This window comes from Xenia sp. Carnegie-2017, unplaced genomic scaffold, assembly GCF_021976095.1.
Source record: "Xenia sp. Carnegie-2017 unplaced genomic scaffold, XeniaSp_v1 HiC_scaffold_23, whole genome shotgun sequence".
In the NCBI taxonomy this organism is placed as follows: domain Eukaryota; kingdom Metazoa; phylum Cnidaria; class Anthozoa; order Malacalcyonacea; family Xeniidae; genus Xenia; species Xenia sp. Carnegie-2017.
This window is the reverse complement of record NW_025813486.1, coordinates 15,609,196-15,636,250: the sequence shown is the minus strand read 5'-3', so window position 1 is coordinate 15,636,250 and position 27,055 is coordinate 15,609,196. Positions and strand designations below refer to the sequence as shown.

The 27,055-nt window shown below is 33.6% G+C and overlaps 1 protein-coding gene and 1 long non-coding RNA gene across 10 annotated transcripts in view; both read right to left on the bottom strand.

Annotated features, from left to right (window-relative positions):
- Positions 1 to 494: 494 nt before the first annotated feature.
- The window catches only part of LOC124448111 (eukaryotic translation initiation factor 2 subunit 1-like), a 37,962-nt gene continuing 11,401 nt past the window's right edge, over positions 495 to 27,055 (bottom strand). For 2 of the 8 annotated variants that reach the window (XR_006948938.1, XR_006948936.1), the window contains exons 3-6: positions 17,513 to 17,622; positions 13,122 to 13,239; positions 11,937 to 12,193; positions 9,071 to 9,597 (exon numbers count right to left, since the gene is read on the bottom strand). Coding sequence is in view for 2 of the 8 variants with exons in the window: in XM_046999131.1 (XP_046855087.1) it covers positions 13,126 to 13,239 (114 nt within the window). In the remaining 6 variants the exon portion in view is untranslated. Of the gene's footprint in view, positions 1,065 to 7,739; positions 7,883 to 8,558; positions 8,701 to 9,070; positions 9,598 to 11,936; positions 12,194 to 12,916; positions 13,240 to 17,512; positions 17,623 to 19,724; positions 19,869 to 20,508; positions 20,722 to 27,055 lie in introns of those variants that run through there. The other 6 variants (XR_006948937.1, XR_006948939.1, XR_006948935.1 and 3 more) reach the window with 6 other exon arrangements.
- On the bottom strand, positions 20,887 to 23,623 carry LOC124448121. 2 transcript variants are annotated; one of them, XR_006948949.1, is made up of 3 exons: positions 23,584 to 23,623; positions 22,014 to 22,101; positions 20,887 to 21,578 (listed from the first exon to the last, which is right to left on the bottom strand). It is a non-coding gene; the product is annotated as an uncharacterized LOC124448121 (long non-coding RNA). The 2 variants fall into 2 exon arrangements; XR_006948948.1 differs by lacking the exon at positions 23,584 to 23,623 and having other exon boundaries at positions 22,014 to 22,324.

Here is a 27,055-nt window from a genome sequence, read left to right as displayed (position 1 = left end):
AATACTTATTTTTCTTTTCCTTTTTTGTAAATATTTTATATTTAGTAACTGAATCATAATCCTATTCATTGTAATTAATTTATTCATATCATATCATGTATCATATTACTTAACACTAACCATTCTGCACTGAAGATGGCATTCTGATAATGTCGAAACATGTTTGCTCTCAAAAAAATCGTCGTTTTTCTCAAGTGTATTTTAAAATTCATTATCAATTAGTTACACAAGATGTAAACAAATATGTCCTTGAAAGTTTCCGTTTTTGAAACAAGATGCGTTTTCAAGTGTTTGCATTTTACACTATTATATAGTGAATGGTTATTTCAAGATGATAAATAATGAATGCTTATTTCTATACTAAGGCCCGTTTCACACGGCGCATTTTACATGTGCCGAATGCATTCAAAACAAAAAAAAATTGAGACGAAATTCCTCGTTATCTTTTGTTTTAAACGCATTCGGCACATGTAAATCTGAAATAAATAGCTACATTAATTCATTGTCAATTAGTTACACAAGATGTAAACAAATATGTCCTTGAAAGTTTCCGTTTTTGAAACAACATGCGTTTTCAAGTGCTTGCATTTTACACTATTATATAGTGAATGGTTCTTTCTATACTTAAAACAGTTTTAAACGCGGCATTTTACATACGCCAAATGCATTCAAGACAAAAAGATTGAGACGAAATTCCTCGTTCTCTTTTGTTTTAAATGCATTCGGCTCATGTAAAATGCGACGTGTAAAATCCCCCCACTCTTCCATCGTATATCCATATTCTCTTATCAAAATCATCCCACGCTTCCATCGTATATCCATATTCTCTTATCAAATCCAACACATGAGGTAAAAACTCAATTAGAGTCTCTTGTATGGGACGACGAAATTCTTCAATTAGAGTCTCTTGTATGGGACGACGTCTACAATATTCTATTTCTGCCGTCACTTCCGCAAGACGATCTTGAACAATTTGTTCACCATTGCTTACGTCACGTTCCCCATGTTCCAACCTTCTCTTGTTGTTGGAGAATATTTTGCAAAGCTTGCAACCCATGTCTATGCTGGTATAAAATCAAGATAAAAAGTCTTTATTCACAAAACTTTTCCATGCAAGACTTTAAAGTTAATAAAATTTAAAATTTTATTTTATTTTTACAGACAACCAAAGTATTTCAAACACTTTTGCGTGTTTGTAAATTTTATGTAAATTTTTTGAGTTCACTCACAATAGAAACAATAGATTTCTAAAGAAATGAAAGATGTTAATGATCTAAAATTTACACAGCAGGACCAAAACTTGCGAGCTGGTTCCTTGGAAGCGGTCTTCGCCACGGGAGGTAAGGTCTATGTTTCCACAAAGAAATTGATAAACCAACAAAGACTCAGCAAAAAACAAAACTACTTAGTATTACGCAATGGAAATCGAATGCCGCAATTTTCTAAAAATTCACTAAGTTTATAATAATAAATCAAAACTTACATTATAGCTTTAGCTAAATGAGGACAAAAAATTCAGCTCAAAGTAAAACGTTTACCTATAACATGTGTTGTGGGACATGTTCTAAATGTAATAAAAAGTCAAACTTACCTGCTGTCGGAAATCAAGTTAACCGAAAATAGGAAAAAACGAATTGAAAAATTGTTTTAATTTGTTGAGTATTGTTATAAACTTGAGCAGAAGTCAACACAGTTCAGCAACGATTTAAATACCGCGCAGTCTGATCCCTCATGAGTTCCGTCTGTCCGGTTATTTACGTCATCCGTTTAGCCAATCAGAATGCGTTGCTAACAAGCGACACGCTATTTTTAACAATGTCAAAACTTACATCACTGAATAGATACATAACAGAAACCTTATTCGATGTCGGAGCCTTTGATGTTCGTGTCCCCTGTCACAGAATAGATACATAGCAGAAACCCCACTCGATGTCGGAGCCTTTGATGTTTGTGTCCTCTGTCACTGAATAGATACATAGCAGAAACCCCACTCGATGTCGGAGCCTTTGATGTTTGTGTCCCTGTTACAGAATAGATACATAGCAGAAACCCCACTCGATGTCGGAGCCTTTGATGTTTGTGTCCCCTGTTACAGAATAGATACATAGCAGAAACCCCACTCGATGTCGGAGCCTTTGATGTTTGTGTCCCCTGTTACAGAATAGATACATAGCAGAAACCCCACTCGATGTCGGACCTTTGATGTTCGTGTCCCATGTCACAGAATAGATACGTAACAGAAACGCCACTCGATGTCGGAGCCTTTGATGTTCGTGTCCCATGTCACAGAATAGATACGTAACAGAAACCCCACTCGATGTCGGAGCCTTTGATGTTCGTGTCCCATGTCACAGAATAGATACATAACAGAAAACCCACTCGATGTCGGAGCCTTTGATGTTCGTGTCCCATGTCACAGAATAGATACGTAACAGAAACGCCACTCGATGTCGGAGCCTTTGATGTTCGTGTCCCATGTCACAGAATAGATACATAACAGAAACGCCACTCGATGTCGGAGCCTTTGATGTTCGTGTCCCATGTCACAGAATAGATACGTAACAGAAACCCCACTCGATGTCGGAGCCTTTGATGTTCGTGTCCCATGTCACAGAATAGATACGTAACAGAAAACCCACTCGATGTCGGAGCCTTTGATGTTCGTGTCCCATGTCACAGAATAGATACGTAACAGAAACCCCACTCGATGTCGGAGCCTTTGATGTTCGTGTCCCATGTCACAGAATAGATACGTAACAGAAAACCCACTCGATGTCGGAGCCTTTGATGTTCGTGTCCCATGTCACAGAATAGATACGTAACAGAAACCCCACTCGATGTCGGAGCCTTTGATGTTCGTGTCCCATGTCACAGAATAGATACGTAACAGAAACCCCACTCGATGTCGGAGCCTTTGATGTTTGTGTCCCATGTCACAGAATAGATACGTAACAGAAAACCCACTCGATGTCGGAGCCTTTGATGTTCGTGTCCTCTGTCACAGAATAGATACATAACAGAAACCCCACTCGATGTCGGAGCCTTTGATGTTCGTCTCCTCTGTCACAGAATAGATACATAACAGAAAACCCACTCGATGTCAGAGCCTTTGATGTTCGTGTCCCATGTCACAGAATAGATACATAGCAGAAACCCCACTCGATGTCGGAGCCTTTGATGTTCGTGTCCTCTGTTACAGAATAGATACATAGCAGAAAACCCACTCGATGTCGGAGCCTTTGATGTTTGTGTCCCCTGTCACAGAATAGATACATAACAGAAACGCCACTCGATGTCGGAGCCTTTGATGTTCGTGTCCCCTATCACAGAATAGATACATAACAGAAACGCCACTCGATGTCGGAGCCTTTGATGTTCGTGTCCTCTGTCACAGAATAGATACATAACAGAAACGCCACTCGATGTCGGAGCCTTTGATGTTCGTGTCCCCTATCACAGAATAGATACATAACAGAAACCCCACTCGATGTCGGGCCTTTGATGTTCGTGTCCCCTGTCACAGAATAGATACATAACAGAAACGCCACTCGATGTCGGAGCCTTTGATGTTCGTGTCCTCTGTCACAGAATAGATACATAACAGAAACGCCACTCGATGTCGGGCCTTTGATGTTCGTGTCCCCTGTCACAGAATAGATACATAACAGAAACGTGTCAATGTCGGAATAGATACATAACAGAATCGAGATTTGTAAAATAGAAGTTCTACAATCCGGGTATTCTAAACGGCGGCCATGTTCCAGCCAGATGAGTGCAGTGAACTCGACATTTCAATAACTGGAATGATAACCGAAACCAAAAATTGAAGCCAAAAAATATTTGTCGTCATCATTCGTCATCACACGTCAGGCTCTAGTCTCTCGCGTGTTCATTTTAATCATTTTTAATCATTTGTACATTAGTAATGGTAGAGTTCGGATCTTGATCAGAGCGTAAAAATAACGAAATTTTTGGAATGAAAAGGTTCACGGAAAGTGAATCAAAGTGATAAATCGAAGCAAGGTGAGGTGAACTTGATCGATCTGCTCTTACGCTGCGGTTTTCCTTTAAAGCATATCAAAGTCTTTAAGGATATTCAATTATTGATATCGAGATGACAACCATTTAGTATTTCAAGCACTATCAAAATCGATGAAAAATACAATCGCTCTGTAAAAAGTAAAAATGCCAGTTATAGACTCAATATTTTTTATGAAACTGGATATTCAAGTTCCTTTTTTCTTCGGAAAAACAGAACTTTAAATCCATTGAAATGAGAAAATAAAACACTGTCTGACACCGTTTGGTCAACAACGTTCTCTGCTGGAGCACTACTAAAAAACTCGTCAGTTTTCGCATCCTTTTAGCTGTTTCTACAAGCTCTTTTTCCTTTTCTCGTTTTCACCTAGCAGCTCTAGGCATGATGATTTTGATTAGAAGTGATTTAAACCGCAAAATTTTCAATTATTATGATTATGAATTGTCAACAGTTTTGTAGGACCAATGGCCTGAAAGACAATACGACAAGGGCAATGCGTTGCCGTAGAATTTATAGTCTCATGTGGATCATAAATTGCGACTTCTCATTGGTTAATTAAGTTACTGGGCGGATGTCTGCGAAGACAACCCCAATCGACAAACGCGATTTTTGATCCATCTGGGTAATCAAGATAAAAAACTAAGCTATAGCTGATTTCGTATGATGCCGACAGACTTTGTTCTACTCTCGGGGCTACTTGTATCTAAGAAAAATTTCTTCAGTACAATTTTACCTAAAACAAGGGCATTTCTACACCATGAAAAAGGGCACTTTCATTCCAGAAAAAGGGCAAATTTTTCCCTGTTGTAAAAGTGGGGGCACTGATTGGTTCCATGACCTCTGATAGCAGTGCATTTTAATATTTTAAGAAACAAACATTACTGTTTGGAAAATACCAGTGAACTCGACATTTAAATAACTGGAATGATAACCGAAGCCAAAAATTGAAGCCAAAAAAATATTTGTCGTCATCATTCGTCATCACACGTCAGGCTCTAGTCTCTCGCGTGTTCATTTTATTTTTTAAATCATTTGTCCCTTGGTAATGGTAGAGTTCGGATCTTGATCAGAGCGTAAAAATAACGAAATTTTGGAATCAAAAGGTTCACGGAAAGTGAATCAAAGTGATAAATCGAGAAGCAAGGTGAGTGAACTTAGTCGATCTGCTTTTCGCTGCGGTTTTCCTTTAAAACATATCAAAGTCTTTAAGGATATTCAATTATTGATATCGAGATGACAACCATTTAGTATTTCAAGCACTATCAAAATCGATGAAAAATACAATCGCTCTGTAAAAAATAAAAATGCAAGTTATAGACTCAATATTTTTTATGAAACTGGATATTCAAGTTTCTTTCTTCTTCGGAAAAAGATCTTTAAATCCACTGAAATGACAAAAAGACAAACACTGTCTGACACCGTTTGAAAATTTACCTTCGGACGAAGAAAAATTTTTCTGGAATATTTTCTCGTCATATTTTCTATTGTATTGTCTTTTTAGCATACAGTGTAATTTTCAGTTGGCTTTTCCTCGTTACAAGTTGTAAGTTACAACGAACTCACTATAGTAAAGTTTCAGCTGTAAAAAATAACCTTTTGCGAGGAGTTGGCCTCGTGTGTTGTTTGTCGTGATGTTGTTTATATGTTTATGCTTTTGCAATTTGTATTCATATTTATATTGGCCGTGTATGTTTGGCACTCAGGGGAATGAAAATGACGTACAAACCGCGTGAATATTCGACCTTGAAGGACTGGAACTGACGTACAAACCGCGCAAGAGACTAGGACTTTGGCTTCAATTTTATATCTATAAAATGTTTTGTCGTTATCATTCCAGATATATATATATATGGAGTTCACTGGGAAATACATGAAGTGCAATAGGTCCCATTCCCCTATGTTTAATGTAATGTGTAATCAGTCCTTTACAACAAATCAATTTCATGCTCATAATCACTGTATGTATGTAAATAGAATGCTAATGTGCCATGAATAATGACCGCAACATGGACTGTACCATTAAAGTTTGTGTGTGTATAAATGTGATTCCTTGCTGAAAACATCTGAGTAACATGAATCCAGATGAAATCAAATAATATACTTACACACAAACACTGAGTGACTAAGACTACATATATGACACCGTATAATTGTTGGTGTTAATGGATGTGTTGATCTTGTGCTGGTTGGTAACAAATTGAACAAAATACAAAAAACATCCTTTAAGCTCCAGTTAACAAGATTTAATTGGTTATTGGCTGAGTTCAAACTTTCATGTCAACTGCAACATATACATGTAAGATGAATAATTTAAATGAAGAAATTCCTTATTGGCTGAGTTCAAACTTTCATGTCAACTGCAACATATACATGTAAAGATCAATAATTTAAATGAAGCAATTGCTTTGCTACAGCTTGCCTTTAGCATGCAAATTTTGTAAAATGAACTTTGGAAAACTGCTCGCCCAATTATTCCTAATTTAATGTTTGCATATTATACATACATACAGTGTTACTTCTTGCTGTTACTTTTATAAATTAACTTAAAGTAAACGGTTTGAACCGGGAGTATCGTTACATGTTTGTAAAGTAGATCGTCCAGGTTGGTATAGTTCTGAGAAGGACTGTTTTGTTGTTGTTGACTGACGTTTCGACAACCTTAGCGGTAGTCATCTTCGGAGTCAAATGAGGGTAAACGTCAGGTTAGCCGTATTTGTTATCTGATTCTTACGTAGCGGTGGTTGAACATCAGTCAACAACAACAAAAACAGTCCTTCTCAGGACTATACCAACCTGGACGATCTACATCTACGAACATGTAATAAATTAAATTAGTTATATGAGAATTTGAAAATAAAAGGTTATACAATTACTTTGTCTAAATTAAGTGACAAAATATAAAGATATTGCTGTTTGTTGCTCATCATATCAATCCTTTGTTTTAAAAATTACTGTGCTTTCGTCCGTTTGGTATTGTGTCGCTTATAATTTTATGTCAACAGACATAATAGAAAAACTGTTGTCCAATTATATCTAATACATATTAATGAGCATTTCATATAACCAATCAAAATCCATTAAACATTTTGTATGAAACATGTTTAGCTCCTAAGTTAAACATAAAGTACTACTCGAATAAGAACAAGACAAACTCTGCTTCTTTTATTTTTTCTCTGAAGCTGCAAAAAACAGCAAAAAACATACGTCAGTTGTATGATTTCAAATCTTTGATACATCATACAGGTGTGTAAAATGTCCAATGGACTCAAGTGATGTCCTTCTGATAATAGTTACACAGTCAGACAAAGCAAACATGAGACAGACATTGTGTAAATGGTGTGAACATGTGCTTTGTTATTTTATTTTGTTTTGGAGACACATAACTTTTCTTCAATAGGCAAAAGACATCGTTATGATATCACAATGCATAATTAACTTTAGGAAAAACTAATTTTTGTGGTTAGATAACATAAATTATTGCCAATGTCACAGGGTCCTAATATTATTGATTTCAATGCATTGGCATGGTGTCATTGTAATTTCCAAATAAACGACTAATGATTGAATATGTCCGTCTTAATACAGCATGGGGTACTTAGGGAAATGGTAACAGGATGATATCAGGATAGTAGAGGCACCAGGAGGATGTCATTTTAGTGATACAATATACTTTTCATAGAAATATAAACCAAACACTTACAGCTTGTTGTAAAACAAATGTTCCTTTCTTGTTCATAATGACTTCTTCAATGGCTTTGATAGATGTTTCCAAAGCTTTCAAACTTCTTCTCGATTCATTGTTGTTGTCATGACAACATAGGTAGGTGGTGAAATGGGATTTATCTTAAAGAAGAAAACAGTTTACAATCATACAGTGAAATTTTCAAAGATTATTTATCATTGTATGGTATTTAGGCCTGGTGCAGGTATTGTAAGATATAATTACATTGCTGTGCACATTTGGAACATCTATAAATAATTAAATCTTGTTTTCATGAACACCAAAATGTCCATCCTCATTGTGTTTAGGTAGCAATATTGCAATTTGATGCATTTCAATGCGAATGATCTGTCATATACAGTGGTGTGAAACAAAGCTTCATGCTATTCTTGGTTCTTAAGGTTCCTTTTCCTTGACAACTCATTTATTGACAGTTGTCTTGTTGTACACAATGTTCAGTAGTATATATAATAATCATTATACAATTGAAATCTTGACATAAACATATTTAAAAGTTAAAATAACATGATGAATATGAGGTATAGCTCTATTGGTTAAGAACAGTTCATGTACGACGTCAGATGATGTTAATGTTGATTCATAATGGTTTCAAAAAAACTTGGCTGAATGATAATTATGCTAATAAACACATAACCCAGGCTGTCACATGTTACAATCGTAAACAAAATCTCAGCAAACTTTTGGCATAAATATAAAGCAGTTTTAAAATTCAAAAGGAGTAAAGATCTTTTTATAAAGTCCAACGATGATCAATGATTACAGTACAATAGAACTTACCTAAATGAAGTCATAATATTAAACGTCGCTCGATTTTGAAATAGAAATACAAACAATTCGTTATGTTGATGATGGCACAAAATATGTACAAAGATATAACGCAGATTGTTTAATCAGTTGCATTTTTCAATGAAAAATTTTCCAGAACCTCAAACGGTAATACTCTAAATACAGACGAACAATTCTGTCATTCTGTCTGAGGATGACTTTGAAATAAAGTCGAAATTTACATTTCACTTCTCGCCTTGTTAAGATCCATATTTTGCAATCTCAAGATGTCTTGCTTCTTCGGAATTTGTTTTATACAAGTTTACAGTTTGAGTTTACATGACTGACTTTACCGATTCTCGGAAACATCCGGTGGAAATTATCGGTATTCGCCGATTATTATTCGATGTCTGTCGTAAAATGGTTTGACGTATTCAGTGACGTAATCAGTTTTCCGACCTATAGATGTGGGAAATTAGGGATTTCATCTTTTATGTAAATGAGGGCATAAGAGCGCAACAAGATATGATAATAAGAATTTAATTTTTCACAAATAGAAAATACGACATCGAAAAGTACATGTTCTAATTAGTTAATATTTCAATTATTATTATGTTCACGGCACACTTGTACAAATTATAGATATTTAAAGTTCATCAGGAATTGAAGAAAATTTAAATCATACAATTCAATAAGAAGTTCCAAATATAAAAGTACGAGTAAAAATATTAAACATTCCAGTCTGATTCTTTCTGCTCCAGGTTCCATCCCTTGATCCTCTGCAACGCTCTCTGGAACGTTTTGTGAACGGGAAGTATTTTTTTCGTCTTGATGTACTTTCTTCAAGCTCTCGCGATGTTCCTCTTGTCCGTATTTGATGAAAGTTAGTTCTGGATTTTTTCACCGTTTTCGCTCCTTTCCTTATTTTTGTATTACAAAATCACAGTTTTCGCGTTTTTATTCCTTTTACAAACTTCTGATTAAGGCAGAATTTTTATAACCAGTAGAGAGTTTTAACCCTGAAGCTCTGTTTTTTAGGCCTTGGTAACGACTGAAAAATAAGATGGAAAGTTGTACTGATAAGCATCGGTGGAAAAAATGTACCACTACAGTTTGTATCACACGCCCACGGTGTTTCAAATCCTTTTATAAAAATTCTAACATCCTGTTTATTTGTACCAATTGATTAAACGGACACTAAATGCGATTAACGGATTAAATGTATCACAACGGACACTAATAGCCATACGTAAAATACCACGAACATCGAGTCATGTATTAAGGAATAAGGCTGCGTTTACACAATACCAGATTCGTTCATCACGACATCTTCATTTGCTTTAAAGGGTTAACTGTTTGGAGTATTAGCTTATTAATTTTAGCATCTCAATTGATTTTCGTTTTAAAATATGTAGGTATGTGTAATGTAATGGTCAAGAAATGTACCGAACTGAGAGTGTGGTAGAGCCTATTATGAAAGAGTATGTATCAATTTGATAACCGCTACATGACCTGAGAGACCTCTACATAACCTCTACATGACCTCTACATGACCTCTACATGAGAGTGTAGTAGAGCTTATTATGAAAGAGTATGTATCAATTTGATAACCGCTACATGATTTCGGAATAAACTCACACGAACATATAATTATACAACTATAAATATTTCGGCTTCATAGATACTGGACCACAAACGTCCACAAGAGTTTTAGAAGAATTATAAATTTTATCAGGACAACTCAACTAATGAACTAACAGGAAGTTTTGCTTTGACAAGTTAAACTCATTAAATCATCACTCTGCTTACTCTGTTCATTTTACAGAAGAAAATTTCGTTCGATTTATCGGTGAAGGACGAAGATTTTACTCTTCACAAAGCGTTTCGACGCCAAATGACGATAGAGTATTTATCTAATAAAAACAGTTTTCATTCAAAATAGCAATGAATTTTATGTTAAATTTGCGAGGACGTCTCTATAATTGTCGCAAATAAAGCACCGGAAGTAGATATACTTATGCTCAATCGAGCTTGCCGTCGGATATACTTATGCTCAATCGAGCTTGCTTATGCTCAACCGAGCTATTTATGCTCAATCGAGCTTGCCGTCGGCTCTCCGAGCGCATGGCACTTATGTAGCAGTGGATTTTCATATTTTAAGAAACAAACATTACAGTTTGCGAAAGACACGGACTTATACGTCCAATAAGTCCCATTCTCCTCTGTTTAATGTAATGTGTAATCAGTCCTACACAACAAGCTTGGTGTGTTAACTGTATCCACACAAAAAATATTTAAAAAATGGCCAATCTATAGAAATATTTGTGTTTATTTGCCAAAACGCTTCCGTAGGAATATATTACGATCTGGCTGGAGAAACATGGCCGCCGGATTGTAGAACTCAAAACAGGGGAGACGAACATCACAGGCTCCGACCATTGTTCCGACATCGAGTGGCGCTTCATTCTTTATTCTCTGACGTATTGCAATATGTAAATTATTTGATGTTGTATCGTTTTTCCTCTGCCATGGTGCCGTCCTTTCGTCTGATTTAAGTCAGAGTTTACAGTCGTTTCTAGTTCAACTGTATCCTTATTTGAAGCGGTTAAGCAGTTATTACGCGTTAGATAGTTTGAAAATCTGAAAATTTTGTCAATTGCAATATGTAAATTATTCGATGTTGTATCGTTTTTCCTCTGCCATGGTGCCGTCCTTTCGTCTGACTTAAGTCAGAGTTTACAGTCGTTTCTAGTTCAACTGTATCCTTATTTGAAGCGGTTAAGCAGTTATTACGCGTTAGATAGTTTGAAAATCTGAAAATTTTGTCAATTGCAATATGTAAATTATTCGATGTTGTATCGTTTTTCCTCTGCCATGGTGCCGTCCTTTCGTCTGACTTAAGTCAGAGTTTACAGTCGTTTCTAGTTCAACTGTATCCTTCTTTGAAGCGGTTAAGCAGTTATTACGCGTTAGATAGTTTGAAAATCTGAAAAAATTTGCCAATTGCAACATGTAAATTGTTACATTTTCTGTCGTTTTCCTCTGCCATGGTGCCGTCCTTTCGTCTGATTTAAGTCAGAGTTTACTGTCGCTTCTAGTTCAACTGTATCCTTATTTGAAGCGGTTAAGCAGTTATTACGCGTTAGATAGTTGGAAAATCTGACATTTATTCATAATTTTTTGGAGCATTGTAAATTTATTCTGAATTATAACTGAAGTTTAGCTCAATGGCAAATAAAGAAGAAATTTCAAACATTCTGTATGATACACCATGTATAATAATAATAAACTTAAATTATTAGTCAGATGATTTAACGATGGTGGAGCAAAACATGAAAGCTATAAACGACACTGAAATTAGTAAATGTAAATCGTAACTCTCACACCAACCTCTTTTACTGAATCCAAGTTAGCCACGAAGGTAAAAATGTACAAATCAAGTTGAAAGTCTCGTTTGCACGCTTTGAAAATTGAAATAGGTCTGAGATAATAAGAATCCCTTGTCTCTGTGTTGGTGGTCGTCTTCAAGTTCGTTTGCACGTTATGTGCAGTTTGTGCTAGAGTGTGCGGTTTGATGAAACGCCGGAAGTACAATAGTTTCCCATAACCAATCAAAATCTCGAGGAATTATCAAACCAATGAAAATCCTAAAAAAATGTCAAACGGATTTCATCAAACTTTCATTAACATCTTGACTTTGGTGAAAAACATCTCTCAAAAGAGGCTCAAATGTACGAAACGAAATACATATACGATACGATACGATACATCATTGTTTCATAAAACTAGCCATATTTTCCTTTATGTTATTGTTTTCTTCATTCGCAATGTCGACCTAATCATAAAGCATTTGTCATTTTGTGAGCTTTTGTACTTTTTAATACAGTGAACGTCATAATACACTTCCGTGTTTGAAATTTCAAATATTCTCGATTTCATTTGATGATATATAAAGTTAGAAAGGAGTATTAGAATTTTTCAACAAACTTCACTGACTGTATAAGTTCTGATAAACGGCAAAGGTGAACGTCAAGATTAAATTAAGATGAAATTTAAACTCAGGCTCAGACAATGGAAAGCCACAAACTATACTATAGTTTGTATAGTTTGCTATAGTTACTATAGCATCGACAGTCATAATTCATAACCAATTTTGATAAGATATTTTGAATCTTGGATCAATTATGATTAAAAAGTTCAAGGAAAGTTTTCGCCCGTAGGAAATTGTTAACAATATTTAATTTAATGATCTCCTTTCTAAATATGCTTTCATTTCAACGACTTGGCATTTACAATAGTTTCACGATGAAGAATGTCCTATTCATCCCAAACTACATATTCAGAGCTGCAGTTTAACCCGAACAGGGGACATTCAAAAACTGCCTCACAAAATACTGACAATGAAATATCTATTTCGGATCGTCAAAAGAAAATAATTGATGTTTGTAATGTATAGGGTTTGAATGGAGTTTGAAGTTAAACTAATTGTTGTTCAAGGCAACCGCAGGTAGTGTAGAAGTGATAAAAATAAAACACAGTAAGTTTTAAAACAAACCACAATCATTTATGCTTCACCTTGTTATTCTTCATCATCAGGATTATCACCATCACCATCAACTTCTGCATTTTGACGTTCAAGTTTTTCCAGTTCCTTTGCAAAGTCTGCTTCGTCCATATCTGTGACAACCTTTGGCTGAACAGATAACAATGATAATCAATGATAGAAATTTATAGCTTAAATTTATCATTTGAAATCAACAAATTTCTTTAATGAATGCAAAGGCATGGCAATTGGATTTACAAGTACATTTCAACCCCTAATCTTGATTGCTATGTATCTGACATAATGAGAAGAACTGACAAAATAAACACAAAAGTGGATTGCTAAGCTCTTGGTCAGTAATGATCAAGGTTAAAAATCTGTGGGTAAAGTGAAGGTTTGAATCAACAATCGACTTGTAATGTGCAAATTTATCGCACACTAATCGACAGAGCATACAAACTTAACAATACAAACAATGGCTTTTAACGAGACATAAAAAAACATCACATCCACTCTTTTACGAAACTCTTTCCCCCTACACTTTATTAACAGAACCGTAAAACGATATCTCGACAACAAACATAGCAACAACCTCAAACTAGACACCGAAACTCCTGACACGACGATCACGACCAACACAAATGAAAATTCCAAAAGAAAAACTCTATACTTCAAACTACCATACATCGGACATTACTCACGACACACACAACGCAGACTTACAAACATTATGAAACGCTTCTGTACAGATATTGACATTCGACTAATTTTCACATCATTCAAAATCAAAAACCTTTTCTCATTTAAAGACCCAATCCCTGATTCAATTAAATCTATGGTGGTATATGAATTTAATTGCGCGGGATGTAATTCCCGATACATTGGCAAAACTTCGCGCCATTTATCCACCAGAATCAGGTAACATACCACAACAGACAAAAACTCTCATATCTACCGACACCTTCTAAATACTTTTCTATTAAAATTTTTTCAACAATATTTGTCTGCATCCTCTGATACTCGGGAACATGCTTCACTAAATTTGGCTTAATATTTCATGAAATAATTCACAAAGTTTGTTGTAATTAGTTCAATTCCAAAGACTCGTGAAATAAAACACTTTCATTTTGTTCATTCAAATGTACTCGGTATGATTGTAATATAATTGATACTATTGATTTGTATTTGCACCCGTTTTCTAAACAGGAAGTTTGCAATAGTTTTGGAACGAGCATTTGGCACATTTCCCTTTAGTTAAAAAGAGCATATGTAAGATTTATGATGGCAAATCTGGGCAAAGACCTAATACTATAAAATAAGACAAGTGCATCTGTGAATGTTGCTTCTTTGCACAATAAACATCAGCATTTTCTTGAATTCAATTGCGTGGGGATGTAATTCCCGATACATTGGCAAAACTTCGCGCCATTTATCAACCAGAATCAGGGAACATACCACAACAGACAAAAACTCTCATATCTACCGACACCTTCTTAAATCTCACTCATAAAAAACTATCTTCTCAACTATTCACCCTCTTGCTTCAAATTCATCCACACTGTCGAAACCTCATTCACACTTAAAATCAAAGAAGCACTCCACATTAACAAAACTAACCCTGACCTCAATGTTCAAGTTTTTAAATTCAATACAATATTTAGTTTATAATACGCTCGGACGCTCCCCATTAATTTATCTTATTTCCTTTTTATTGTTGTAATTTATGTATCATAGTACTTTTATATAAACCCTGTATCACTTATTATTTCACTCATACTGAAGATGGCATCATGAGATGTTGAAACATGTCTATTTCCTAAAACTCGTTTTGTATATTAAATGCGCATTAGCAATAGTGCTTCTACGAAATTATAAATACAAAATTGTTTAACTTTGTTTGGCTTTTGAATTTTTACACTCATTACTTCTTGTCATTTTCTTGTTTCAATTCTCGCTGATAAATATTGTCAATGTTAACAGGGTCATTATATTTTTGATTTTAAAGGACAGGGATGGTGTCATTGTAATTTAAAAATAAACAACTGATGATGAAGTCATACTTGAACTTTGATAATGTCCCATTTTTAATACAGTATGGTACTTAGGGAGATGGTAACAGGATGATATGAGGATAGTAGAGGCACAATGGTGATGTCATTTTAGTGATACAATATACTTTTCATATAAATATAAACCAAACACTTACAGCTTGTTGTAAAACAAATGTTCCTTTCTTGTTCATAATGACTTCTTCAACGGCTTTGATAGACGTTTCCAAAGCTTTTAAACCTTCTTCTTGATTCATTGTAGTTGTTCCTGACAACATAGAAGAACAAAACAGTTTTCAAACACACCCTGAAATTGTCAAAAGACAATTTACCGTTTTATGTTATTCAGGCCTTCAACAAGGTTATTTTTATTCAACTTTTACTATATCAGTGAAAGTGACGACGATTCCCTGCAGTGTGCGAATTAGTTCAGAAAAAACGATGTGCAATTTTTTTTGACAAAAGTGTTTCTTTAGAGGCATAATCAAATCGATATTACGTTAATTATTATATAGCGCTAATTGCTAAATTAATATTTTTAAACGTGAACAAATTCATATGATTCACGACAGTGTTTTTCGTTACAACAGCTGATCCAGCTGTATGAGAGAAATTTTTTGTGCATGTTATTCTCTCGTCTTTTTTGTGCAAACTTTACAGCGCAATAAATTCACCACTTGGCCATCATCCTAGCACTCAAACAAGTCAGCATTTGATGTTTCCGTCCATTTTTTTACTGTATTAACTTTTCTGGTAGCTACAACCTTTTGACGAAGATGGCAAGAAAGACAAAAGTGAAAAGAGAATAACCGAATATACTTTTGCTTTCTGATTATTAACAGTAACATCCTTGATGTTTACTTATGATAAAAAACATTATATTTATGTCATATTACAAGCAATATGTAAAAGCAAAAAGTATGGCTGATGTGTTGCCAGTTTGGCTTAATGTTTTGAGCCATTAATGTTTTTCTCACGTTAGGCTTATTTAAAATCAAAATTCCTTTTGGTTTATTTTTCAAATTTGGCTTATTACAGTTTTTTTGTCTTCTTTCAAGAATCAAAATCAAAATATTTCCTGATTTTACTGAAAATACTCAAAATAGCTATAATGCCAAAAACAGTACGTAACGGTTTACAAAACAACGTAAATGCAAAAATTGACATTAATAATTTATGACACCTCTATTGTCATAAGCATATAAGCACCATGTATGTAGACTGTTGACAGACTTCCTAGTCTTAAAATGACAACGTCTTTGAATTTGATGACATTGTGTCAACATGGATTTAATGTCGTGCAGCGCACTCGTTTATAAAGTAAAGATCAGTAAAGATTAAGCTTGAAAACTTTGTTCAATTTATGTGGTGGTAATCAATAAAGAAGTTTTTTGCATATCGTTTGAAAAAGTGATGTGCAATTGTTTTCATTCCAGCTAAAACGATGTGCAAATTGCACATTGCACACCTTTAATTCGCACACTGGTGATATCATTGATTTTAAATAAGCCTAACAAGAGAAAAAGAAGCCAAATTTGGCTCAAAACATTAAGCCAAACTGGCGACCTTGATCAGCCATACTTTTTGCTTTTACATAATGCTTGTAATATGACATAAATATGATGTTTTTTATCGTAAGTAAACATCAAGGATGTTACTGTTAATAATCAGAAAGCAAAAGTATATTCGGTTATACACTTTTCACTTTAGTCTTTCTTGCCATTTTCGTCGAAAGGTTGTAGCTACCAGAAAAGTTAATACAGTAAAAAAATAGATGGAAACATCAAATGCTGACTAGTTTGAGTGCTAGGATGGCCAAGTGGTGAATTTATTGCGCTGTAAAGTTTGCACAAAAAAGAGGAGAGAATAACATGCGCAAAAATTTCTTTCGTACATTTGTAACTGGATCAGCGGTTGTAAAGAAAAACACTGTCGTAAATCATATGAATTTGTTAATGTTTAAAAACAATAATTTAGCAAATAGTGCTATATATAGTAATGAACGTAATATCGATTTGATTATGCCTCTAAACAAAACTTTTGTCAAAAAAAATTGCACATCGTTTTTTCTCAACTAATTCGCACACTGGTTATCACAATGCAATATTAGCTTTAGGAAAAACTAATTTTTGTGGGCAGTTAACATAAATTATTGCCAATGTCACAGGGTCCTAATATTATTGATTTCAATGCATTGGGATGGTGTGATTGTAATTTTCAAATAAACGACTAATGATTGAATATGTCCATCTTAATACAGCATGGGGTACTTAGGGAAATGGTAACAGGATGATATGAGGATAGTAGAGGTACCAGGGGGATGTCATTTTAGTGATACAATATACTTTTCATATAAATATAAACCAAACACTTACAGCTTGTTGTAAAACAAATGTTCCTTTCTTGTTCATAATGACTTCTTCAACGGCTTTGATAGACGTTTCCAAAGCTTTTAAACCTTCTTCTTGATTCATTGTAGTTGTTCCTGACAACATAGAAGAACAAAACAGTTTTCAAACACACCCTGAAATTGTCAAAAGACAATTTACCGTTTTATGTTATTCAGGCCTTCAACAAGGTTATTTTTATTCAACTTTTACTATATCAGTGAAAGTGACGACGATTCCCTGCAGTGTGCGAATTAGTTCAGAAAAAACGATGTGCAATTTTTTTTGACAAAAGTGTTTCTTTAGAGGCATAATCAAATCGATATTACGTTAATTATTATATAGCGCTAATTGCTAAATTAATATTTTTAAACGTGAACAAATTCATATGATTTACGACAGTGTTTTTCGTTACAACAGCTGATCCAGCTGTATGAGAGAAATTTTTTGTGCATGTTATTCTCTCGTCTTTTTTGTGCAAACTTTACAGTGCAATAAATTCACCACTTGGCCATCATCCTAGCACTCAAACAAGTCAGCATTTGATGTTTCCATCCATTTTTACTGTATTAACTTTTCTGGTAGCTACAACCTTTTGACGAAGATGGCAAGAAAGACAAAAGTGAAAAGAGAATAACCGAATATACTTTTTTCTGATTATTAACAGTAACATCCTTGATGTTTACTTATGATAAAAACATATATTTATGTCATATTACAAGCAATATGTAAAAGCAAAAAGTATGGCTGATCAAGGTTGCCAGTTTGGCTTAATATTTTGAGCCATTAATGTTTTTCTGACGTTAGGCTTATTTAAAATCAAAATTCCCTTTCGTTTATTTTTCAAATTTTGCTTGTTTAAGTTTTTTTTTGTCTTCTTTTGAGAATCAAAATCAAAATGTGTCCTGATTTTACTGAAATTACTCAAAATAGCTTTGATGCCAAAAACAGTACGTAACGGTTTACAAAACAAAGCAAATGAAAAAATTGACATTAGTAATGTATTTACACGCCTATTGTCATAAGCATATAAGCACCATGTATGTTGACTGTTGACAGATTTACTAATCTCAAAGTGACAACGTCTTTGAATTTGATGACATTGTGTAAAAATGGATTTTAATGTCGTGCAGAGCACTCGTTTATTAAGTAAAGATCAGTAAAGATTAAGCTTGAAAACTTTTTTCAATTTATGTGGTGGCAATCAATAAAGAAGTTTTTTGCATATCGTTTGAAAAAGTGATGTGCAAATGTTTTCATTTTAGCTAAAACGATGTGCAAATTGCACATTGAACACCGTTAATTTGCACACTGATGATATCATTGATTTTAAATAAGCCTAACGTGAGAAAAGGAAGCCAAATTTGGCTCAAAACATTAAGCCAAACTGGCAACCTTGATCAGCCATACTTTTTGCTTTTGCATATTGCTTGTAATATGACATAAATATGATGTTTTTTATCATAAGTAAACATCAAGGATGTTACTGTTAACAATCAGAAAGCAAAAGTATATTCGGTTATTCTCTTTTCACTTTTATCATTCTTGCCATCTTCGTCAAAAGGTTGTAGCTACCAGCAAAGTTAATACAGTAAAAAATGGATGGAAACATCAAATGCTGACTAGTTTGAGTGCTAGGATGGCCAAGTGGTGAATTTATTGCGCTGTAAAGTTTGCACAAAAGAGGAGAGAATAACATGCAAAAAATTTCTTCGTACATTTGTAACTGGATCAGCGGTTGTAAAGAAAAACACTGTCGTAAATCATATGAATTTGTTAATGTTTAAAAACAATAATTTAGCAAATAGTGCTATATATAGTAATGAACGTAATATCGATTTGATTATGCCTCTAAACAAACACTTTTGTCAAAAAAAATTGAACATCGTTTTTTCTCAACTAATTCGCACACTGATTATCACAATGCAATATTAGCTTTAGAAAAAACTAATTTTTGTGGACAGTTAACATAAATTATTGCCAATGTCACAGGGTCTTAATATTATTGACTTCAATGCATTGGGATGGTGTCATTGTTATTTTCAAATAAACGACTAATGATTGAATATGTCCATCTTAATACAGCATGGGGTACTTAGGGAAATGGTAACAGGATGATATGAGGATAGTAGAGGTACCAGGGGGATGTCATTTTAGTGATACAATATACTTTTCATATAAATATAAACCAAACACTTACAGCTTGTCGTAAAACAAATGTTCCTTTCTTGTTCATAATGACTTCTTCAATGGCTTTGATAGATGTTTCCAAAGCTTTCAAACCTTCTTCTAGATTCATTTTTGTTGTCATGACAACATAGGTAGGTGGTGAAATGGGATTTATCTTAAAGAAGAAAACAGTTTACAATCAAACAGTGATATTTTCAAAGATTATTTATCATTTTATGGTATTTAGGCCTGGCACAGCTATTGTAAGATATAATTACATTGCTGTGCACATTGGGACTATTATAAATAATTAAATCTTGTTTTCGTGAACATCAAAATGTCCATCCTCATTGTGTTTATGTAGCAATATTGCAATTTGATGCATTTCAATGAGAATGATCTGTCATATACAGTGGTGTAAAACAAAGCTTCATGCTTTTCTTGGTTCTTAAGGTTCGTTTTTCTTGCCAGCTCATTTATTGACAGTTGTCTTGTTGTACACAATGTTCAGTAGTATATATAATAATCATTCTACAATTGAAATCTTGACATAAACATACTTAAAAGTTAAAATGACATGATGAATATGAGGTATAGCTCTATTGGTTAAGAATAGTTCATGTACGATGTCAGATGATGTTAATGTTGATTCATAATGGTTTCAAAAAAGCTTGGCTGACTGATAATTATGCTAATAAACACATAACCCTGGCTGTCACATGTTACAATCGTAAACAGTTTTAAAATTCAAAAGGAGTAAAGATCTTTTTATAAAATCTAACGATGATCAATGATTACAGTACAATAGAACTTACCTAAATGAAGTCATAATATAAAACGTCGCTCGATTTTGAAATAGAAATACAAACAATTCGTTATGTTGATGATGGCATAAAATATGTACAAAGATATAACGCAGATTGTTTAATCAGTTGCATTTTTCATTGAAAACTTCTCAAGAACCTCAAACGGTAATACTTTAAATACAGACGAACAAGTTTACAGTTTGAGTTTACATGACTGACTTTACCGACAGTCGGAAACATCCGGTGGAAACTATCGGTATTCGCCGATTATTATTCGATGTCTGTCGTGAAAATGGTTTGTGACGTATTCAGCGCGGTAACATTTTTCTGATGTGGAAGCGGGAAATTCGATTATATTTTTTATGTAAATAAGGCATAAGAGCGCAATAAAAGGCAATAAATATTTACTTTTTCACAAATAGAAAATACGACATCGAAAAGTACATTTGTTCTAAGTAGTTAATATTGCAATTATTATTATGTTCACGGCACACTTGTACAAATTATAGATATTTATAGTTCATCAGGAATTGAAGGAAGATTTAAATGATACACTTCAATAAGAAGTTTCCAATACAAAAGTACGAGTAAAAATATTAAACATTCAGTCTGACTTTCTGCTCCAGATTCCATCCCTTGATCCTCTGCAACACTCTCTGGAACGTTTTGTGAACGGGAATTATTTTTTTCGTCTTGATGTACTTTCTCCAAGCTCTAGAGATTTCTTCTATATCTTTATTCTCGTCCGTATTTGATTCAAGTAAACACTGGATTTTTTCACCGTTTTCGCTCTTTTCCTTACTTTGTATAAAATTGAATGTAAATACAGTTGACCAACTTTAACAACTTAAATCATTCATTCTACCACAACTACCTGACACAACAGTGCAATGCAACAACCACGATGACTGCCATTCCACAATGTTGAACAACAACAGAAAAGACGCAGCATGGTGTATTTAGAGAACTTTTTCATTTTTCTTTTAATGTAACAGTCACTTCATCCGATATGCTTCATCTGCAAGGGGAAGTCCCTTAACATACCCATCATGTGAATGTAAGACAATGTATCGTAACACCTGTGGACAGAGCGTATTAAGGGAAGAAACAATATAATTGTTTTAGAGGAAAATTACAAAAAACACTGTCACAAAAAATTCTTCAGTGTAGCCTGCCCTGGGTAAGCAGAAGTCCTACTTGACTAAATTGACTATGCAGTTTTCTATTGTCGCCTGTAGTGCCCGTTTCGTGTCGTGTTTGTCAAGAAATTATAAATATTGAACTTTGCTTTAGAAATTAGAATACACAAGCCATGAGCCACCAGCTCAATAAAACGTGTTTCCCAGGGAATATAATAACGAGATAATCATTGTCTCCAAAGAATACGTTCTTACAAGTTAGTGTGCTATAAATATGGTTGATATTCACTGACATGGAAAGCGAACTTCGTCGCTAAAATTTAACATAGTAAAATTTTCTATAGGCAAAAATATCTCATAAGACATTTTACGTACTTTAAAGATCAGCTACATAGCATTCAGCAACCCCTTTCTTTACTTAACACTTCACAGCTAAATTTCACAGTGAGCAGTGGACAAGAGCCTAAAATGCGAAATATTATGGCACGGAAGATTAAAATCATGATTTACAATCAAACGGCCAATTTTACGTCTTGCGGTCAATGTTATAAAAATTGGCCGTCATAATTAACTTGTTTAGAGATCAACTATTTAGGAATGAAACAATCTGATGACAGCAATAATCACTTAACAATGATCTCGTTATTAAAAGGTTAAAAGCTGTGAAATAAAACGATTTGAAATGGATATGTTAATCTGAAACATAGCCTACAGAACAATGACTTTGAAATTCAAAAATTTCAATAAACCTTCCACTCACTGTCTCAAAGAGATGAGAAATTGAGTGTGTGATGAGTAGAGTGTGGAAGGCTTATTGTAATTTTTATATTTCAAGATCATTGTTGTAAAGGTTGTGTTTCAGATTAACTTATCCATTTAAAATCTCGGAACAATTATAGAAGACCCGTCCCTTTTTAAAGGCACCCTTACGGCTTAAGTTAAACTAAAATATCGTTTAGTTCTCAATTATTATTTATCAAGTATCATTTAGTGTCATTTAATGGTCAAAATAAAGAACTAAGTATAAAGAACGAGGCATATTATATAAGTAGATAGTGATTGGACGGGTATTCTATAACATAGCATTACGATCTTGTGGTGTTTATCACTAAACTAAAATATCGTTTAGTTCTCAATTATTATTTATCAAGTATCATTTAGTGTCATTTAATGGTCAAAATAAAGAACAAAGTATAAAGAACAAGGCACATTATATAAGTAGATAGTGAATGGACGGGTATTCTATAACATAGCATTACGATCTTGTGGTGTTTATCACTAAACTAAAATATCGTTTAGTTCTCAATTATTATTTATCAAGTATCATTTAGTGTCATTTAATGGTCAAAATAAAGAACAAAGTATAAAGAACAAGGCATATTATATAAGTAGATAGTGATTGGACGGGTATTCTATAACATAGCATTACGATCTTGTGGTGTTTATCACTAAACTAAAATATCGTTTAGTTCTCAATTATTATTTATCAAGTATCATTTAGTGTCATTTAATGGTCAAAATAAAGAACAAAGTATAAAGAACAAGGCATATTATTTAAGTAGATAGTGAGTGGACGGACGGGTATTCTATAACATAGCATTACGATCTTGTGGTGTTTATCACTAAACTAAAATATCGTTTATTTCTCAATTATTATTTATCCAGTATCATTTAGTGTCATTTAATGGTGAAAATAAAGAACAAAGTATAAAGAACAAGGTATATTATATAAGTAGATAGTGAGTGGACGGGTATTCTATAACATAGCATTACGATCTTGTGGTGTTTATCACTTTGGTAGTTGTGGTTCGTATGGCATAGTAAAAAAAGTGTCAAATATGAATATAATAATGTATAAAAAGTCATAGCCACCTCTAGTACTTAAGGCAAGTTTGTCACAAATAGAAGATTAAGAATCAAGTGAATATTGCGATAACGCGATTACCGTATGCGCTCGAAAATCTCGTACACTTGCACAGTTTTGCAAACGTAGCATTTACGTTATAATAAATAAAGTTGCCTTCAAAAAAAATTAAAAGCATTGTCGTTAACTGATAGAAATATAACTTATACGTATTTGAAAATTTTCGCAGTTAAAGCAAAAGCAGGGCGCAAACTCAGTAAATTTATCAATATTTTGCACAAACCAATTACGTCAAGCACAGAATGTATTGGTTCAACTTTTTCTTCGTTTGGTTCTTGTTCTTTCACGTTAACATTTCCAGGTTAAATGCAAATAAACAAATTACTCCCAAACATTGTAGTCATAAGACAATACAGCAATGTTCTTCTTCACAATTTTCCGCTCTGTTTTGACTCCAATTCAGCGACTGCCAAAAGCAAGCTGGATACAATCGAAGGAAGAACCAAAAGTCTGAAAGCTTTCACCCAAATCTCACTAAGAAACGAAACGTACATTGCATATTCCTTCGGTGTTGGATCTATGGACGACTGAACATTGCCATGTAATAAAGAACCAAGTAAAAATCCACAAAGTACGCCGAATAAAATGAAAAATAATATCATATGTTGCTTTGCGTGTTTTAATCCATTGTTGCAAAGCTTTCTTGAAGTCATTGTCGAAATTTTGTAGCTCTGAATACAATTCAAAGCAACAAATAAACACTGAATCTCATCTTCACAATTCACAATAACAAAGACTATAAATTTACCGCGCTATTGACTATATATAAATATTCAATACATATTAGAGACTTAGGTCACGTGTTTTTCTTCCCAGATTTTAACAGCCAAGGGGGAAATCCCTTTTAAACGCTTTCATTTGAAATAAGTGGAGAGAAGGCTAAACTGGTCTAAACTAATTCACAAAACAAAAGCTATTCGTCGTCATCACAATAATTGGAAACTTGTGATAGGAAAAAATAAAATAGAAATCACTATAAGAGCCCTTACAAAGAGTATTTCAAAACATTCTGTTTTTTATCGAATCTACAACTGGCAGTAAATAATAAAAAATTTGTAAACTTGGCAATGGAAAAATACATAATTGGTGGTGAGGATGGTTTGCTAAAATTAAAAAATTTCACTCAGTCGATTTCATCGTGAAGACAATGTCTCACGACGCAAACTAGCATCATAAATAATTTCTTTGGAAACAATTATGTAGGAATGCACGAGTTTATATCAGTGGTTTATGCATTATAACGCATGAAATGACAGCACTAAAAAATTATCATTCAATAAAGATTAATAATTACATTAATAAAAATAAATATTATTAAGAAAGAGATTTAGAAAAACATACAAATTATTTTAAATTGTTCATTAGTACATAAGATTAAAGTATGCCTTTCTTCCATTATTGAATGGTTAAAACAAAATATTTTCTTGAGTTCTTACGTTTTACACAAACCTATTTATCATAAAAAATGTACATGATTTATTTCTCTCAGTATAAATCATTTTACGTTGAAGTTGACAAATCTTTAAAGTTTTTCTAAAGTTGATGGAACATTTAAAACCAAATCTTCGTTCAGCATTTCCATCGCACATCCATCTCCTCTTGTCAAGTCTTGCAGGTGAAACAAAAATTGTTCAGGAAGCGTTTCTTGAATGGGTAAATTTAGAATTGGTTGAGTATTTCCACCATCTTCCATGCTTTCATTTTGTAATGCATTGTCGTATCTTTCGTTGCCATCTTCTAACCCATTGTAATGATTTTCTTTACCGTTGTTTTCTTTTTTAGCACAGGTATTTTCACCGTCGTTGTTCATCTTTTTGTAAATGACGATCTAAAGATAATTAGGGAAGAGAGGAGAGATAATAGGAAAAGAGGCATAATCTGGACTATTCTACAAAATAGCCAACTTATTACGAATTTCAAATTTCACCACTCTCAGACGGTGAAACTATACAATTCTAGAAAAATTATCAATGGTATTGTTCTGAAATTTGCGAAGTATATCTTTGCGTCTGGAATCAGTGGCGAATCCAGTTTCCCTCAAAATAAATTATAGCTCCTCAATATTAAATTCAAATTACTTTCAGAAAAGCACCATTGTTTTTTAATTTCTAAAGAATATAATTTTGCCAATGGCTTGACTCTGAGATGTTTAGAAATGTAAATATACGCCAAAATATGCTGCAGTAATTTATTTTGACGTACTCTGGATCCTCCACTGTAGAAAAAATTGAAAATCATAAGCAATTATTTTATTTCACGCAGTATAATAATAAATTAAAATTGCGAATATTTTTTTCCAAAAGCGAAAAAAACAGACAAATAAACAACGCGGGCTTTGCTCTAATTGCGGGGTTTCCTCGGAGTTACAACAATTATCATGTTTATGATTTTGCTAAAATATACTGCAGGATATTTTTGATATCAAAAAATTAGTTTAAAATGATCGGAAAAACGATCCAGCAGGAAAAATGCCCAAATGGATGAAACTTGTTTAATACTATCATTTGACGAAGCGTTGTTGAAATGGTGCGATCAAATGTTGAAATGTATGGTTCGAATCGTAAGTATAGCAAATTATTTTATTACCAAGTGTAAAATAAAATAGATATAAGTCATATCTACCTTTTCTTTTAAAGCCAAGTTAACCACGTAAAGAAATATACAAGAAATACACGCTTTTACTTTTCCACTATGGTTCTTTGCAGACACGTCTGTCACTGTTTCACTGTTTCACGGTTTCACTGTTTCACGGTTTTCAGGCTGACACTGTTTATATGACACTTCTCTGGAGGGTTTTTTGGAGGTTTTCCACCAATAAGATTAAAGATATTACATCATATTTATCCATGCATAGCATGGCGAACACACGGCAATTTCAAATTACCAAGTGATGAAGACGCCCACAGCACAGAATCAGTGTTTCAACCGCATGGTGGACTAGAGTACATTTAATGTGTTATTACAAGTAGACAATAAATAAGTAAAAGCCCTCAAGAGAGTTGGAATTATTCAATACGTAAAATATTGTTTCGTCGTCGAATTTGATGACCGTATAAGGAAAATAGCCTTATATAGATTGTTCATTATGTTTGTATCAATTATACATAAATAAATATGTGCATTGTATTGGTATGCATATATATATGTAGGCTGTAAGGAGCGTGATAATTTGCAACAGGGTGAACAAAGAGTTGGAAGAGCTAAATATTGTGATCTTTGTAAATATCACACTATTTAATTTCTATTGCTTACTTCCGTTTACTTATTTCATGCGTTGTAAATATATATGTGTATGTATGGTTTTAAATATCATTCTGTCTGAGGATGACTTTGAAATAAAGTCGAAAATTTACAGTTTACTTCTCGTCTTGTTTTGATGCATATTTTGCAATCTCAAGATGTCTTACTTCTTCGGAATTTGTTTTATAGTATACTTCTTTAAATTGATGTGCAACGACATCGCAAGGAGGAAGCAAAGAAGAGGGATCACAGT